The following is a 15,000-nucleotide window of genomic DNA, read 5'->3' on the forward strand; positions in this document are numbered from 1 at the left end:
CTTTTTCAGATTATTATTATTATTATTATTATTATTATTATTATTTGTGTGTGTGTGTGTTTGTGTGTTTATTTGCTTTGCTTTGTTATTTTTATTATTTTTACTAAGGAAAATTGGCCAGATTATTATTATTATTATTATTATTATTATTATTATTATTATTATTATTATTATTATTATTGTTGTTGTTGTTGTTGTTGTTGTTGTTTTCATTAGAATTTTTAAACTTTAACATTTTTTAGAAACTAATTGGGATGAGGCTGGAATGCACTGGAATAGACTGGAAGAGGTAGGTTGGAATGCACTAGAAGAGGCTGAGATGCACTTGAAGAGTCTAAGATGCACTGGAAAAGGTTTGAATGTACTTGGAGAAGTTTTGATGTTCTGGGAAAGACTCAAATGCATTGAGCAGTACTGCAATAAAGAATGAGAAGCTGGGAAGCATGCAGAGAGACTAGGATGCACTGGGGGAGGCTGGAATGCACATGAAGAGGCTGGGATGCACATGAAGAGGCTGGGATGCACTGGGAGAGGCTGGGGTGCACTGGAAGAGTCTGGAATGCATAGAAAGGGCTGGGATGAACTGGGAGAGGCTGGGATGCACTGGGAGAGGCTGGGATGCACATGAAGAGGCTGGGATGCACTGAGAGAGATCAGGATGCACTGAGAGAGGCTGGGATACACTAGGAGGCTGGGATGCTTTGGGAGGGCTGAGATACACTGGGAGAGGCTGGAATGCACTAGTAGAGGCTGGGATGGACTGAGATAGGCTGAAATGCACAGAAAGGATTGGAATGCACTGAGAAATGCTGGGATGCACTTTTGATAAACCTCAGGGCAGAAAAAGATTGTGAAAACACTCAACTAAAACTACTATTCCTGTTTGTCCCTTCCTAATCAGACTACTACTACCACAACTACCACCATTACCACATCTATTCTGACCTGTGCTGCTCCTTTCCAGTTCTGCAGTATGGGTTTGTGACCATCTTTGTGGCTTCTTTCCCTCTGGCGCCATTCTTTGCATTCCTCAACAACATCTTCGAAATGAGGCTGGATGCAAACAAGCTGCTCTCACACTTCCGCCGGCCCATCCCTCAGCGAGTCAAGGACATAGGTGTGTGGTTTAAGATCCTAGACTCCATTGGGAAGCTTGCTGTCATCACCAATGTAAGTTTCAATAGGTTTTTGTGTATTTTTAAAGTAGTTTTTGGAAATTTTTGTGGTGACTGGCTTGGGTCTCAGCTTCTTCTCTTCTTTTCAATTCTTCTTTTTTTTCCAGTTGCTTCCTTCCAATCATACTTAACCTAACCTAACCTAACATAATTTTATCCACCACCACCACTGATCATAATGACTAGACTAAGACATAAAAACTTACAAAGAAAATAATGTCTGGCACCATCCACTCTCTTGATGATAAAAAAGTATGTTACTGTGATCTGGTACAAGATTTGGGTTACCTACACAGAAGACACTTATATTGATGATTAAGCTTATTAATTCCAGTGACAGTTAACTTGCATGTATCAAGCTCTCCCTCACTGATAAAAGTTGATGATTCTTTTTAGTTTGAAGTTTTTATTCTACTCAAACTTGTACGTGTTTTTCATCAATTTTAGTGCACTTATGATTCTTATTGTGATTATTTTTGGTATAATAGTTTTGAGTAACTGTTCTGGAGCTTCCCTGTAACCACCAAGGGAGCCTCCACATGTTGAGAGTCAGTTATTGGGTGACAGGGTTGGGTGTTGGGCTGTCACATGTGGTAGGGAAGGGTAGTTGTTATGAAGAGAGAGGCTTGTTTCAGACCAAACTGTTCAAGCTGTGTGTCTGATGCTACTGAAGTGAGAGCAGGGATGCTTTCTCTTCTCCATTAGGGGCCAGAGTGCTAAGAGAATGGTGTGAATGAGTGTGAGTGGGAAAGTTATGTGTGCCTTATCTTATCTATCACTACTACTTACGAGAGACACCTTTGGCATATGTATTACTATTATATCTACTGCTACTACTACTACTACTACTACTACTACTACTACTACTACTACTACTACTACTACTACTACTACTACTACTACTACCACCACTACCACTACTACTACTACTGCTTTCAGGCCTTCATCATCGCGTTCACCTCAAACTTCATCCCAGAACTCGTCTATCGCTACGTTGTGTCCGATAGAAACAGTCTTGATGGGTTTCTTGACTACTCCCTTGCCACCTTCAAAGTGACGGACTACCCTGCAGCCTATCGTCCAGACAGTCCAACACCGCCAGACTACTGCAGGTGAGTGGCTGTTTGGGTAGTTTTTTGCTAGTTTGTGGTAGTTTTGTTAGGTTAGTGTGGGATATTTTGAGAGTTTTTGTCCTTTTGGTGGTTAAGTCAGATTATGGGTTGGCTTTTAGATTGTTTATTTATTTTTTATATTTTTTATTTATTTATTTATTTATTTATTTAATTTTTTTTATTTATTTTTTTTTATTAGTGGTTTTGTTTGGGAAGTCACATTAGGTTAGGTTAGTTTTGGAATAATTTAATAAGAGTCTGGATCTACTTATTAGGTTGTACTACTACTACTACTACTGCTACCACCACCACCACCAGGGTTGGAGTAATTACAATTCAAAATCTTAATTACAATTACAATTACATTATTAAAACTTTAAATTGCAATTATAATTACAATTACTCATGTGAATTTCAATTACAGTTACAATTACAATTACTACAAGAGACTGTCAATTATAATTACAATTATAATTACCTAGCTTCCAATAGTAAGCTTTGGTTGAAAAGAAAAGCATTAGTATCGTACTGTTGTTATTTATTGAAAAATTACAACACTACTTTGCAACATAACTAAATTAAGAATTTCCTCCTTCAAATAAACAGTAGTGCAACAAGCTATGTAAATAGGAAAAAAGACTGATTTAGGATTTAATTCTTGTAGTTTTGAATACATGGATGAAAACAAATCTACTGACAGGCTTGTAAAAACTAAATTGCCATTTCATTTTTGAAAAAGTTGCAGGTGGTAGGATAACTTATATCTGAGCGGTTGCACTGGATGGTAGTTTTTTAAACAATTCACTGTTACACTTGATCATTATCATTGATCTGAAAGAAGAGACCCCAACTTGAGCTCTGTTTGCAGTAAAATAGTTTCCTGCAATGCTAAAAACTCGTTCAGATGGAGCTGATGTAGCAGTACACCCTAATACATCTCTTGCTAGATTCTTCAATGGACTCATCGCATGTGGTGCTTCTTTCCAGTAAAGTAATGGATCACTGTAAAATGGTTGAGTTCCTTCGTCTACATATTGCTTCAACAAAAGATTCATTGACACTGTGCTTCCCTCTGATCCTTGTTGATTTTCAACTTTGGAGGAACCTGGTAGTGGTAGGAGAGAGAACAATTTAGGTCGTTTTGGTTCAGGATCTTCAGGTAAATCTTGAGCAAGATCATAAGTGTTTCCATCTTGCCTTGCTCTTTTCTTGTCCTTATGAACAACCTCAGCTTCAAGCATCTCTTTGACATATGCTAACACTTGGTCCTTCTGCTCTTGTGATGAAATCCAGTTCAGTTTAAATCTAGGATCTAACAAGGCTGCTACTTGAACATCTTTTATTTCCATGTAGGGATCCAATCTTTTCCTTACAGAGTCCAGTAGTACTTTAGCCAGTTTCTCACAGTACTGCAACTGGGCAGTATGAATTAATTGTTCAAGTGAATGAGTAAGTGCCTGAGTGACTGGTCCAACAGCAGTTATAGTCACCTTCTTCTGTCCTTCCACAATTTCCATGGCCTTCTCAAAAGGTTCAAGGACAGTCACAAGCTCCTTTAAGGCAGAAATCTCCACCGGCATGATTTTCTTATTCCTCTGATCTTTCTGGGACAGAAGATCAATTGCATTATTCACCTCTACTGGATTTTTTAGTATAGACTTCACCATTTTCAACTGCGAATTCCATCTTGTTGCATTTTGTGTTTGAAGGACAATCCCTTTTGATCGAAGGTATGGAGCAGCTACTGTTGATTTCTTGATGGAGTTGATCAAGGATGCAATTTTCTGAAGTGTTGTAGGAGAAGTGGACGCGTCTGATTCTCGTATAATAGGTGGGTTGTCCAGTAAGGGTTGCCAACTTGCCATACTCCATCATATACAGTATTCACATATTTGCCACCATAGCAGTAAAACACAAGGATTATCAGAATTTTAGTATGACTGACATTTTTCACAATTACAATTAAATTACAATTACTTTATGATGTAATTAATTATAATTACAATTACTTCATTAAGTTCTACATCCAATTACAATTACAATTACAATTACATACTTTAATGTAATTAATTACTTTTCAATTAAATTACAATTACAATTACTCCAACCCTGACCACCACCACCACCACCACCACCATTATTATTATTATTATTATTATTATTATTATTATTATTATTATTATTATTATTATTATTATTATTATTATTATTATTATTATTATTATTATTATTATTATTATTATCATTATTATATTATTATTATTATTATTATTATTATTATTATTATTATTATTATTACTGTATACTACTACTACTACTACTACTACTACTACTACTACTACTACTTCAGGTACCCAGACTACCGCCAGCCCCCTGATAGTCCAAGCCCATATGACTATGCACCGATTTACTGGCACATACTGGCAGCGAGACTGGCCTTTGTCGTGGTGTTTGAGGTGAGAGAGAGAGAGAGAGAGAGAGAGAGAGAGAGAGAGAGAGAGAGTAGGTGTTTGTACATTTTCTTTTTATTTCTGGTAGTGGGGGAGTTTTCTGTTTATTCTTCACTTTTTGTTTTGTGTGTGTTAGAGAGAGAGAGAGAGAGAGAGAGCTTTTACTCTTTCTTTTCTTTTTTTGCTTTCATTTTTATTTTCACACCTATGTATATATTTGTTGTTGTTAATTCCTTTGTGCATTCTTTGTCTCTCTTTCAGAATGTGGTGTGTGTGATTATCATGTTCATCAAGTGGGTGATTCCAGACATGCCCTTCCGTTTGCAGGTAAGTGTGTGTGTGTGTGTGTGTGTGTGTGTGTGTGTGTGTGTGTGTGTGTGTGTGTGTGTGTTTGTTTGTTTGTTTGTTTGTTTGTTTGTTCGTTTGTGTTTGTGTGTGGTTATTTTTTTTATCATGGCTACTGGTACTACTACAATTCTGCTCTTCTCTACTTAATCACTACCACCATTCCTACTACTGTACTATAAATATTAAAACTGTCATTACTACTACTACTACTACTATAACACTACTATTACCATTGCAGGAGCAGATAAGAAGAGAGGCCTACGTGACCAATGAGATAATAGTAGAGCAAGAGTTGAGGAGGGCCAGAGAAGGGGGGGAGGACCTGTCTGGGACACCCCTCCGCCCCAATAGGACTAGGAGGAGGTACCGGGGGGCTTCATGGGGGGGAGAGCCTTCAAAGGGGGAAGTGCAGGTCTGAAGTCAAAGAAAATGCTGGAATTTAAGGAATAATGGAAGTTTTCAGAAAAGATAACAAAAGGAATTTTTTGAAAAAAAGTGGAAAAGGATTAAAAAAAGGAATTTCTTGAAAAAAAATAGTATTTGAATTTAGGCATTTTCAATAGAGTTTTGAGAGAAGATATCTGGTGATAAAAGGTTGAGTTTCTGAAGGGAAATTTTGTGAAGTATTTCTGAAGAAAAAAAAGGAAGTTATAAAGAAAATGAGATTTTATGGATTTTTCTTTTAATTGAATCAAAATTAATGTATTTTTAAAATTGTGTTTGAGGAAAAGTTTTAAAGAAATCTTTCCAGAAGTATGAATTCAGTGAAAATCCATTTTTGAAAAACTGTTTTGCACATTTTCTTTCTTTTGAGTTTGAAATATTTGAAAAGCATCAGGAAATCTTTGTTTAGGATTAGTGATCTTTTTTAGTTTGAAACTTGAGAAGCAAAAGAAGTTGACTTGTAAAGAAATGTTTGAAATGTGAAAGTTTGAGAGAAGTGGGAAAAATAGATTTTTGTGAATGTATATATCTTCCTTAGTATGAAAGTCTGGTTTTGTTAGAAAGAAGAATTGAGTTATAATATTTGAAAATTGAGAAGCTATAGATTTTTTTGCAAATTACTTTTTTTTTTCTTTCCAAAATGGGGAAAAATATTAAAGATTTAAAGTTTTTTATTAAGAAAAGTAGTTATTTCTTTTTTAAATAGGTGAATAGTTTATATATATATATATATATATATATATATATATATATATATATATATATATATATATATATATATATATATATATATATAATATTAGAATTGAAGTTTTGATTTTTTCATAAGGGCAAAAAAATTCTGGAAGTGATAAAATATCTTATTTCCTCATGTATAGGTCAAGTTCTGAGATACCAAATCTTTGGGCAGAAACTTGGGATTGGCCTGCTCTGAGTGGTACAATTTCTTACATTGAAAGCCTTGGAACAAGCATGAATGATTGTTACATACTGTGACTAGTAAACAAGACAAATTATTACATGCTAGTTACTAATGAAGAGATGTGTCGACCCTCCAACAGATGAAGCTCATCAATTTTATAATTCTTCACTTTGTTTAACTGTTCAGCACAGTCCATGTTGTCATTGTACATAATCAAAACACTAATGCTAGATTGAAGTCAACAGTAACCCATTGGAGGTTTACATAGTATTAAGTGTCTTTGTCCTTTGTCTATATCTGCTGTGTTAACGCTGCAAACTTTTTTTCATGAAAACTATTTATCCACAAGGTTGTACAATGGTTACTGCTCAAGACATGACAGTTTAATAGATTTAGGAAACATTAAGAAAAAAAAAAGTGTCCTAAAACAATTGTTTCCTTATTGTTTTGGTTTAGATAACATAAAAGATAGTAAAGAAAACCTACAAAGATTTTGTGTACATCAATATTATTAATTGCTATTAAAACCTAAATAGGTGTACACAACATGTGCATATTGCTGATGCCAGGTTATTCTCTATCAAAGCTTCAAAAGTCACATGTGTTGGCACCTGTCTTTATTTGGAATCAAGAGAAATTCACACAGGGTACACACTTTGAAAACTATGCAACTTTCTGTAGTTTTTTTGTTAATTTTGAGTAGACATATTGTATTATTGATATAAGCATAACTCTTAAGCCTTTCACTGCTATATGGTACTTCTTTTCTCTATCACTAACCACCCTGAGACATATTCATTTGCTCCTCAGCCACCTGCAGTCACTGAACTGACTACACATTGCAAAGTCTCCTTATGATTCCTTCTTTCTTATACATGTTAATAAGGATTTTGTGCATTACTTCTACTGCTGTTAATTGTGCCATATTGCAGTGAAAGGGTTAAGATGGCAGACATGACGACATACCTAAACACACATTTAGTGATGCAAGCCAGGAGGCACAATAAGGGGATGCAGAGGTGGCAGCTAATGTATATGTCAAATATGGTGGCTCGACACCACACGCAGTTCCTTTACAAGTGCAGCACTCCAAGGATAATTGATATGTAGATAGATAGATGATGGAAGATGCTGCTCTACAAATGGTATAATTAGGTGGCTGAGCTACACAGACAATACACCATAGATTATTGATCTGCCCAAAAATCTACGGTAAACTTCAAGCACTTGGGATCCACCTATACATGGGGAAATACAGTAACTATAGAAGAGAACGTTGCAAAGTTCAAGATTTTTTTGTCGGGAATATTTGAAAAGCACATTATAGATTTTAAAGAAAGTGATAGAAATCATATTTTAGAAATTATTATTATTTTTTTTTTTCCATGAAGAAAATTGGTTGTGAACAAAGATATTTAAAAACATTGATATTATTACTGGTAATGTTATTACTTATTATATTATTATTATTTTATTATTATTATTATTATTATTATTATTATTATTATTATTATTATTATTATGAATATTATGTTATTATATTATTATTATTCTTGTTACTCCTACTTATGTATTTATTATTATTATTATTATTATTATTATTATTATTATTATTATTATTATTATTATTATATTGCTCATATTAGTAATAGTTCACTAATCTCAAAAAATAGTCATTTTTGATAGTTAGAAATAGTGATCGTACAAATTAAAGTTAGTATTTTACTAACCACTAATAATCATCATCATTATTATTGTTATTATTATTATTATTATTATTTTATTATTATTATTATTATTATTATTAATACAGATCTGGTCATTAATAATTGTAAGGGTAAAGGAATCAAGCTATAGATAAAATAATATATTCACAAGAGTAGACAAAAAAGACAATAGATTGCAAAACAACACATGGCACAAAACAGTAGACAACACAAAGCAATAGACAACACTAAACAATTAGTCATTAATCAACACATGAGTTTGTTCCTTTAAGATGTTGTGGTGCAATTATATTCATCATTATTATTGTTATTATTGTATTGGAGAGTCGATGGTGGTGTGAGAGTTCTTTTGATCAGAGTAGGTTTGTGTCAGGGCTGTGTTACGCCAGTGTGGTTGTTCAACTGGTGCATGGATGGTGTGGTAAATGAGGTAAATACAAGTGTTAGGCCTGAGTGCTGAGTGTGATCAGTGTGGAGGAGAAGGGAGTATGGTGGAGGAGTTGGGGTGTGTTGTAGGAGGAAACAAAGTGAATGTTGGTCAAAGTAACGTGATGAGATGCTCGAGAGAAATGGGTGGTGCAGTGATGGATGTGGGACTGAATGAAGAAGAGCTGGAAGTATATTGTTTCAACTAATAGGGATCAACATTAGTACAGTGGAGAGAAGAGTTGAGACAGAGATGAAAGAAATAGGAAACATACATGGTGGACTGAGAAAGATGCATGAATATGGGAGACTGGATATGTGAGGGTCACATAACAAAGTACATAGTGTGTTGTGTTATGCTGAAACCTGGAATGTGGGAGTAGCAGAGAAGAACTTAATTGTAATGGAAATGAAGTGTTTAAGGAGTATGTGGAGTGACATGAAAAGTCAGATTAGGAAGAGAAGTAAGAGGAATTGATGCTTTAAGTGAGTCAACTGGATGGGCAGATGGTTGTGTGTTATGGTGGGGTTGGGCATGTGGAGAGTACAGTAAACTAGTAGAGAGATAAATGCAGTGAAATGTGCATGGTAAAAGGTTAAATTCCTAGGAAGGGCATACATGGAGTGGAGGAACTGTGAAGAAAGCACTGAGTGAGAGAGGAATGACTGTACAGCAAGTAAGACCAGTTGTGTGTGATAGAAATGAATGGAGAGTAACAGTGATGAGTGTATGAAAATATTGCAGGCTTGTCAACCACTGAAAGGAGATGAGTTTGCACTTGGCGGAGCACATTGGCACATGGACCCAGTTAGAGTACTGGGGTCGATAAGAGTATGTATCCTGCATTTACTGAGGTCTCAATATTGGTGTAGGTGTGGGGAAGGGAACAGTCTCATTATGAAAGGCCAAGGGTAAATCAGTGATGTTGCCAGGCCTTGATGTGGATGTACCTATGTCACCAGCTGAGCTATACCTAAGTTCCTGGAAATGATATGTGTGGTGCTTGGTTTGCTCCAACCTGTGTGAGATTGCCAGGCTGATATAAAGATAGATTGGTATATGAATAGATTATTATTATCATTGTTATTATTATTATTATTATTATTATTATTATTATTATTATTATTATTATTTACTTTTATTATTATTATTATTATTATTATTATTATTATTATTATATTACCATTTTATTATTTTCAGATCTTATTGTTATTATTATCATTATTTTATCGTGACTATTAAAAGCAAAAATTTACTTGCATTTTTACATTGATAATTTTGTTTGCATGTTAGTTTGTTAGTTTGTAAGTGTTTGTTTGTTTCTGGACAGCTTTTCAACTTCTTTTGTAAACTTAAAATTCTATCAAACTTTTCCATTTAAGTTTCAAAACTTTTATAGTTATTTTTTTATTATAGATTTCTTGTACTGTTAGTATTCAAGTTTTAAAAGTCTTCATGAGTTTTTTTTTTAATTTCTTAGCTTTATAATTTGCTTTTTTTCTTGCATTCTTGTTTTCTCTTTCTGTTATGAGTGATTTATAGTATGTACTTAATGTTGACAGCTTTATACTGTATTATTTCCCTCAAGCTTTGAAGCTTTTTGTGGAAAATGTTCCTTTAAACTTAGTAAAGTTTTTGAAAAGAATAACTTTGAAGCTTTTTGGAGAATTTTCCTTAAGCTGTGTAACTTTGTTGAGTTTCTCATGTAAGCTTTGGAACTTTTTTCTTATTTTGCTTTAAGCTTTTTTTTTTTTTTTTTACATGTAAGCTTTGGAACTTGTTGAATAATTCCTCTAAGCTCTGCAATCTTATTTATTTTTTTCTTTTTTGATAAAGCTTGAAAATTTAATTTTTAATTGTTTAAGAAAAAAAAGCTTTTGCTGGTGCTATTTAAAGAGAATTGTGTGTGTGTTGTACTTAAATGAAGTGAAGTGCATGAATATTGTACTTATTGTAAGTGTACTTAAGAAAAAAAAATTATATTACTTAAACATAAAGAATATATATATATATATATATATATATATATATATATATATATATATATATATATATATATATATATATATATATATATATATATATATATATATATATATATATACGAGGGACGTTCAATAAGTAATGAGAAAATGTCAGGAGAGATACTATTTATTTTCATAAGCTTACAAAACTTTGTCTCCTTCAAAATAATTGCCTCCCACATCTACACACTTTTGCATGCGTCTCTCCCATTCCTGGAAGACCTCCTCAAAGTCCTTCTTCTGTAGTCCCTTCAGGTAACTTTCCGATGCCTCTTTCAGCTCCTCTGTTGACTGGAATCTGGTTCCCCTGAGGCTGTCTTTCTTACATGGGAACATGAAGAAGTCGCAAGGGCTGTAGGGTGGGTGTTGTATCACTTTCATTCCCCTGTCGGCCATCCAAGTGGTCACCAGGGTTGACTTGTGGCATGGGGCATTGTCCTGGTGGAACCACCACTGACCACTCCTCCACTGCTGAGGCCTCTTCTTCCTCATCTTCTCCCTGAACCTTTTCAGAACAGTAAGATAATATTCCTTATTGACAGACTGACCCTGAGGAACCCATTCAATGTGAATGAGCCCCTGGGAGTCAAAGAAAGGAATGACCATGGCCTTCTCTTGTGACTTGCTCATCTTTGCCTTTTTGGGCCTGGGGGAGTTTGCGTGCTTCCACTGAGCACTCTGCCGTTTGCTCTCAGGGTCATAGGTGAACACCCATCTCTCATCACAAGTCACTACCTTATTCAGGAAAGCTGAATCAGCCTCTATCATTTCGAGAATGTCAGTGCAACATTCCACACGAAACTGCTTCTGGTCGTCGGAGAGGATCTTTGGCACGAACTTGGCACAGACTTTGTGAAGCTTCAGATCTTCGGTCAGAACTGTCTCTACTGTGCCAGTACTAATGCCAACAGCTTCAGATATCATCCTCACAGATATTCGACGGTCTTGCATCACTAACCTTTGCACTTCCTCAATGTTTTCCTCCTTGCGTGCACTTTTTGGTGCGCCAGATCTGGGTTCATCTTCAACTTGTTCATTTCCTTCAGAAAATCTGTTAAACCACCGGTAGAAACTTGCTTGGCTCATCCTTTCATCCCCATAGGCTTCTTTTAACAATCCATAAGCTTCTTGTTTTGTTTTCTTAAGTTTAACACAAAATTTGATGGCGTAACGTTGCTCCATGTTTCCTTGCATCGTGACACGTGCTCGGAGATCGGCAAACCGGATCAGACAGGTTCCACCACAATCACCGCTGTACACAAACCACAAAACATAGGAAGTTGCCAGTTGGTAATTTTATAGAGTATATGTATGTGTACTTCTCCATGAAAAAGTATTTTGATCATACCATATTTAATGTCTCTCCTGACATTTTCTCATTACTTATTGAACGTACCTCGTATATATATATATATATATATATATATATATATATATATATATATATATATATATATATATATATTCTAAACAGTGTTAGTGTAAAAGTACCTATTACTTATAAACCATTACCTCAAATATTGATATTACTTCAGGCATCTCTGTTAGTGTTAAGAAATATAGTTAACTTGTAAAAAAAAAAGAAAATATTGGGTACTTACGTTTTAGGTAAATTGGCATATTCTGTTACTTCAAACTCACTGCCTAATGGAATTATGATTTATACTTTGAAAAAATTACATATGAAAAATTTGTCCTCTTATGAAATGACTAATGAGAAATTGAATTTCTTGTAAAAAGTTACATGTGAAAGATTTAGTGACTTGCAAAAATTATTGTTTTGTTACTTTTAAAAGAATTATATAAATTACCCATGAAAGATTATTGTGAACCATTAGCCAAAGGAATGAGCTGTTATTTGTTACAAAATTACTTGTGAAATGTTATGTTACTGATAAACCAATCTCTTGAAAATAGAAGAAAGTTATTATTATTATTATTATTATTATTATTATTATTATTATTATTATTATTATTATTATTATTATTATTATTGCTATTGTTGCTATTATTACTTATGCATAGATACAGTATTATTAGCAAAAAAGTTATTTATGTAATAATGCTTAAGTACTAAATACATAAATCTGAATGAGAAAACCAAAATAAATTGGCAACAATAATGATGATAATAAGAATGGTAATGATAATAGTAACTAATGAATAAGTAAGTAAAGGAAAACTATAAGAACGAATCTCTTAAGTGCTTTGTGGTAGCTTTACCTTACATAAGTATTCGAGCTTGCAAGTGTACTTATAAACGTACCAGTAAGATGCTACACTTATCTAGTTACTTATTATAAATGTTTACTTGTGAAATACAGACACACACAAATTAGTATATATATTTGCTATTTTGTACATGGTTCTTTTGAAAGCTTTGTAAAAATTCAAAAAGATAAAAAATATGCATTAAATTAGGAATGTCCAAAAATAAAGAAGGAAAGAAAAGAAATAAAATATTATTAAAAGTTCCTCTCTCTCTCTCTCTCTCTCTCTCTCTCTGTAGGAAGATGGAAATACAGAAGCAGGCAGGGAGTTCCAGAGTTTACCAGAGAAAGGTGTGAAAGATTAAGAGTACTGATTAACTCTTGTACTAGAGAGTTAGACAGAAGAGGGGTGAGAAGAAAAATGTCGTGTGCAGCAAGGCCACAGGAGGACGGGAGGCAAGCAGTCAGCATAAAGATAGCAATGTGCATTTACTTGTAAGACTGTATGTGTGTGTGTGTGTGTGTGTGTGTGTGTTTTATAAGTGCGTTTGTCTAAATTTTTAAGGGTAATCAGTTATTTAGATAATAGATGTGATCACATAAATATTGACTATTCTACTTAATTATCTATTGAATTTAGCAGTCCAATATTCACAACCTAAAAGTGTTTGGAAATGTGTTTATCATTTGAAAGAGATATCCACAAATGACAAGATCTCAGGGCTTTGTCGCAAGTATAGCTTGGTCTTTCAGTAGGAATATTGGAAGTAATTAACCTCTTCAATGCATTTTTACCATGATTTTAGGGTGTGATTAGATAATTTTATTTGCACTAGGAAGGGTCTATAGAGGTCAAAAGATCAATGGCCATAGTCTTTACTGTTTTAATACCCACATACATTTTTTAATCCACATAAAATGCCCAAATAATAACCAGAATGAATTTGAAAACGTGGCATGATACTGAAGGAGTTAAGAAAAAAACATGTATGGAATGACCCACATTTACCTTGGTGTATCAAAACATTTCCTGCGCATAACACCAGTAGAAATAGACTGCATAATTACACCTTGTTGAACCAAATTCTTGACACTGTTTTTTGACACTCTTGCATTCCAATCCCAGCACTTTCTCACTTGCTCTTGATGTACAAAGTCTACATGGTCGTGTTCTGATGCTTCTGCTGGTCACTCCTTGCTTATTGCTCTGTTAGTGACCCAATGTATGGACCTATTATTTGTTATTTTGTGTAATGTCCACTTTTATTGTTGGTTTATTCATTTATTTGTTTTCACTTGTTTTTAAGCTATTTTTATTATTATTATTATTATTATTATTATTATTATTATTATTATTATTATTATTATTATTATTATTATTATTATTATTATTATTATTATTATTATTATTATATTTATTATTATTGTTGTTATTTCTATTATAATTACTTTATTCATTATTCTATTCGTGTTTTAGTCGCCAGTTTGTGTTTGTTCCACAGTCCATGATGTTTTGCTTTCATGTATCATGCAAACACTGCTGAGTGGGCTCCCTATGTGGTGTGTTGAATACTACACTTTGAGCTCCCGCATACGCTAGCGGAACCGGATGTAAGAGTACATTCATTTCTCATAAGAAGTGTTTCCACATAACACTGTTAATGTTAAAAATACATAAGGATATTAGCGTATACGGATACGGTAGCGATTTGTTTGTCATACATGTACAGTAGGTGGTTGCGATTGTGGATCCGGATGATTTCTACACATACCAAAAATGCAAAGTGTGTTGCATTTGTCACACACGACTTGTGGAAAACACGTCATTCCACATGCAACAGAGTAGGTAGCAGAACTATGTGGATATCTATTTCTATAGTACTGTTGGGCAATTGATTATGAATGGTCAGTTAATACAACAGCTACACATACGTTTATCAAATTATAAAAAGAAAAGAAAATTCTTAACAATACAACTGAAGCAACAGAACATAACAAATGAAGCAATGAAACATAACAAATGAAGCACTGAGACATTACAAACGAATCACTAACGAAGCTTGAGAAATATGAAACTGCAAGTCTCACGGCCAGCTGAGGGCAGTCCACAGGTAGCCACCACAGTGAGCACGCGAAGGGTTACTGGCTTACACCACCTGCA

At 34.0% G+C, this 15,000-nt stretch overlaps 1 protein-coding gene across 6 annotated transcripts in view; it reads left to right on the top strand.

The window, feature by feature from the left end:
* LOC123508140 (anoctamin-1-like) overlaps positions 1 to 5,753 on the top strand; it is a 30,163-nt gene extending 24,410 nt beyond the window's left edge. For all 6 annotated transcript variants that reach the window (XM_045261658.1, XM_045261660.1, XM_045261659.1 and 3 more), the window contains 5 exons: positions 965 to 1,170; positions 2,115 to 2,287; positions 4,638 to 4,743; positions 4,999 to 5,064; positions 5,324 to 5,753. In XM_045261658.1, coding sequence (XP_045117593.1) covers positions 965 to 1,170; positions 2,115 to 2,287; positions 4,638 to 4,743; positions 4,999 to 5,064; positions 5,324 to 5,503 — 731 coding nt within the window. In that variant the 3' untranslated portion in view covers positions 5,504 to 5,753. The remainder of the gene's footprint in view (positions 1 to 964; positions 1,171 to 2,114; positions 2,288 to 4,637; positions 4,744 to 4,998; positions 5,065 to 5,323) is intronic.
* The last annotated feature ends 9,247 nt before the right edge of the window (positions 5,754 to 15,000 follow it).

The sequence above is a fragment of the Portunus trituberculatus genome, chromosome 24, assembly GCF_017591435.1.
Source record: "Portunus trituberculatus isolate SZX2019 chromosome 24, ASM1759143v1, whole genome shotgun sequence".
In the NCBI taxonomy this organism is placed as follows: domain Eukaryota; kingdom Metazoa; phylum Arthropoda; class Malacostraca; order Decapoda; family Portunidae; genus Portunus; species Portunus trituberculatus.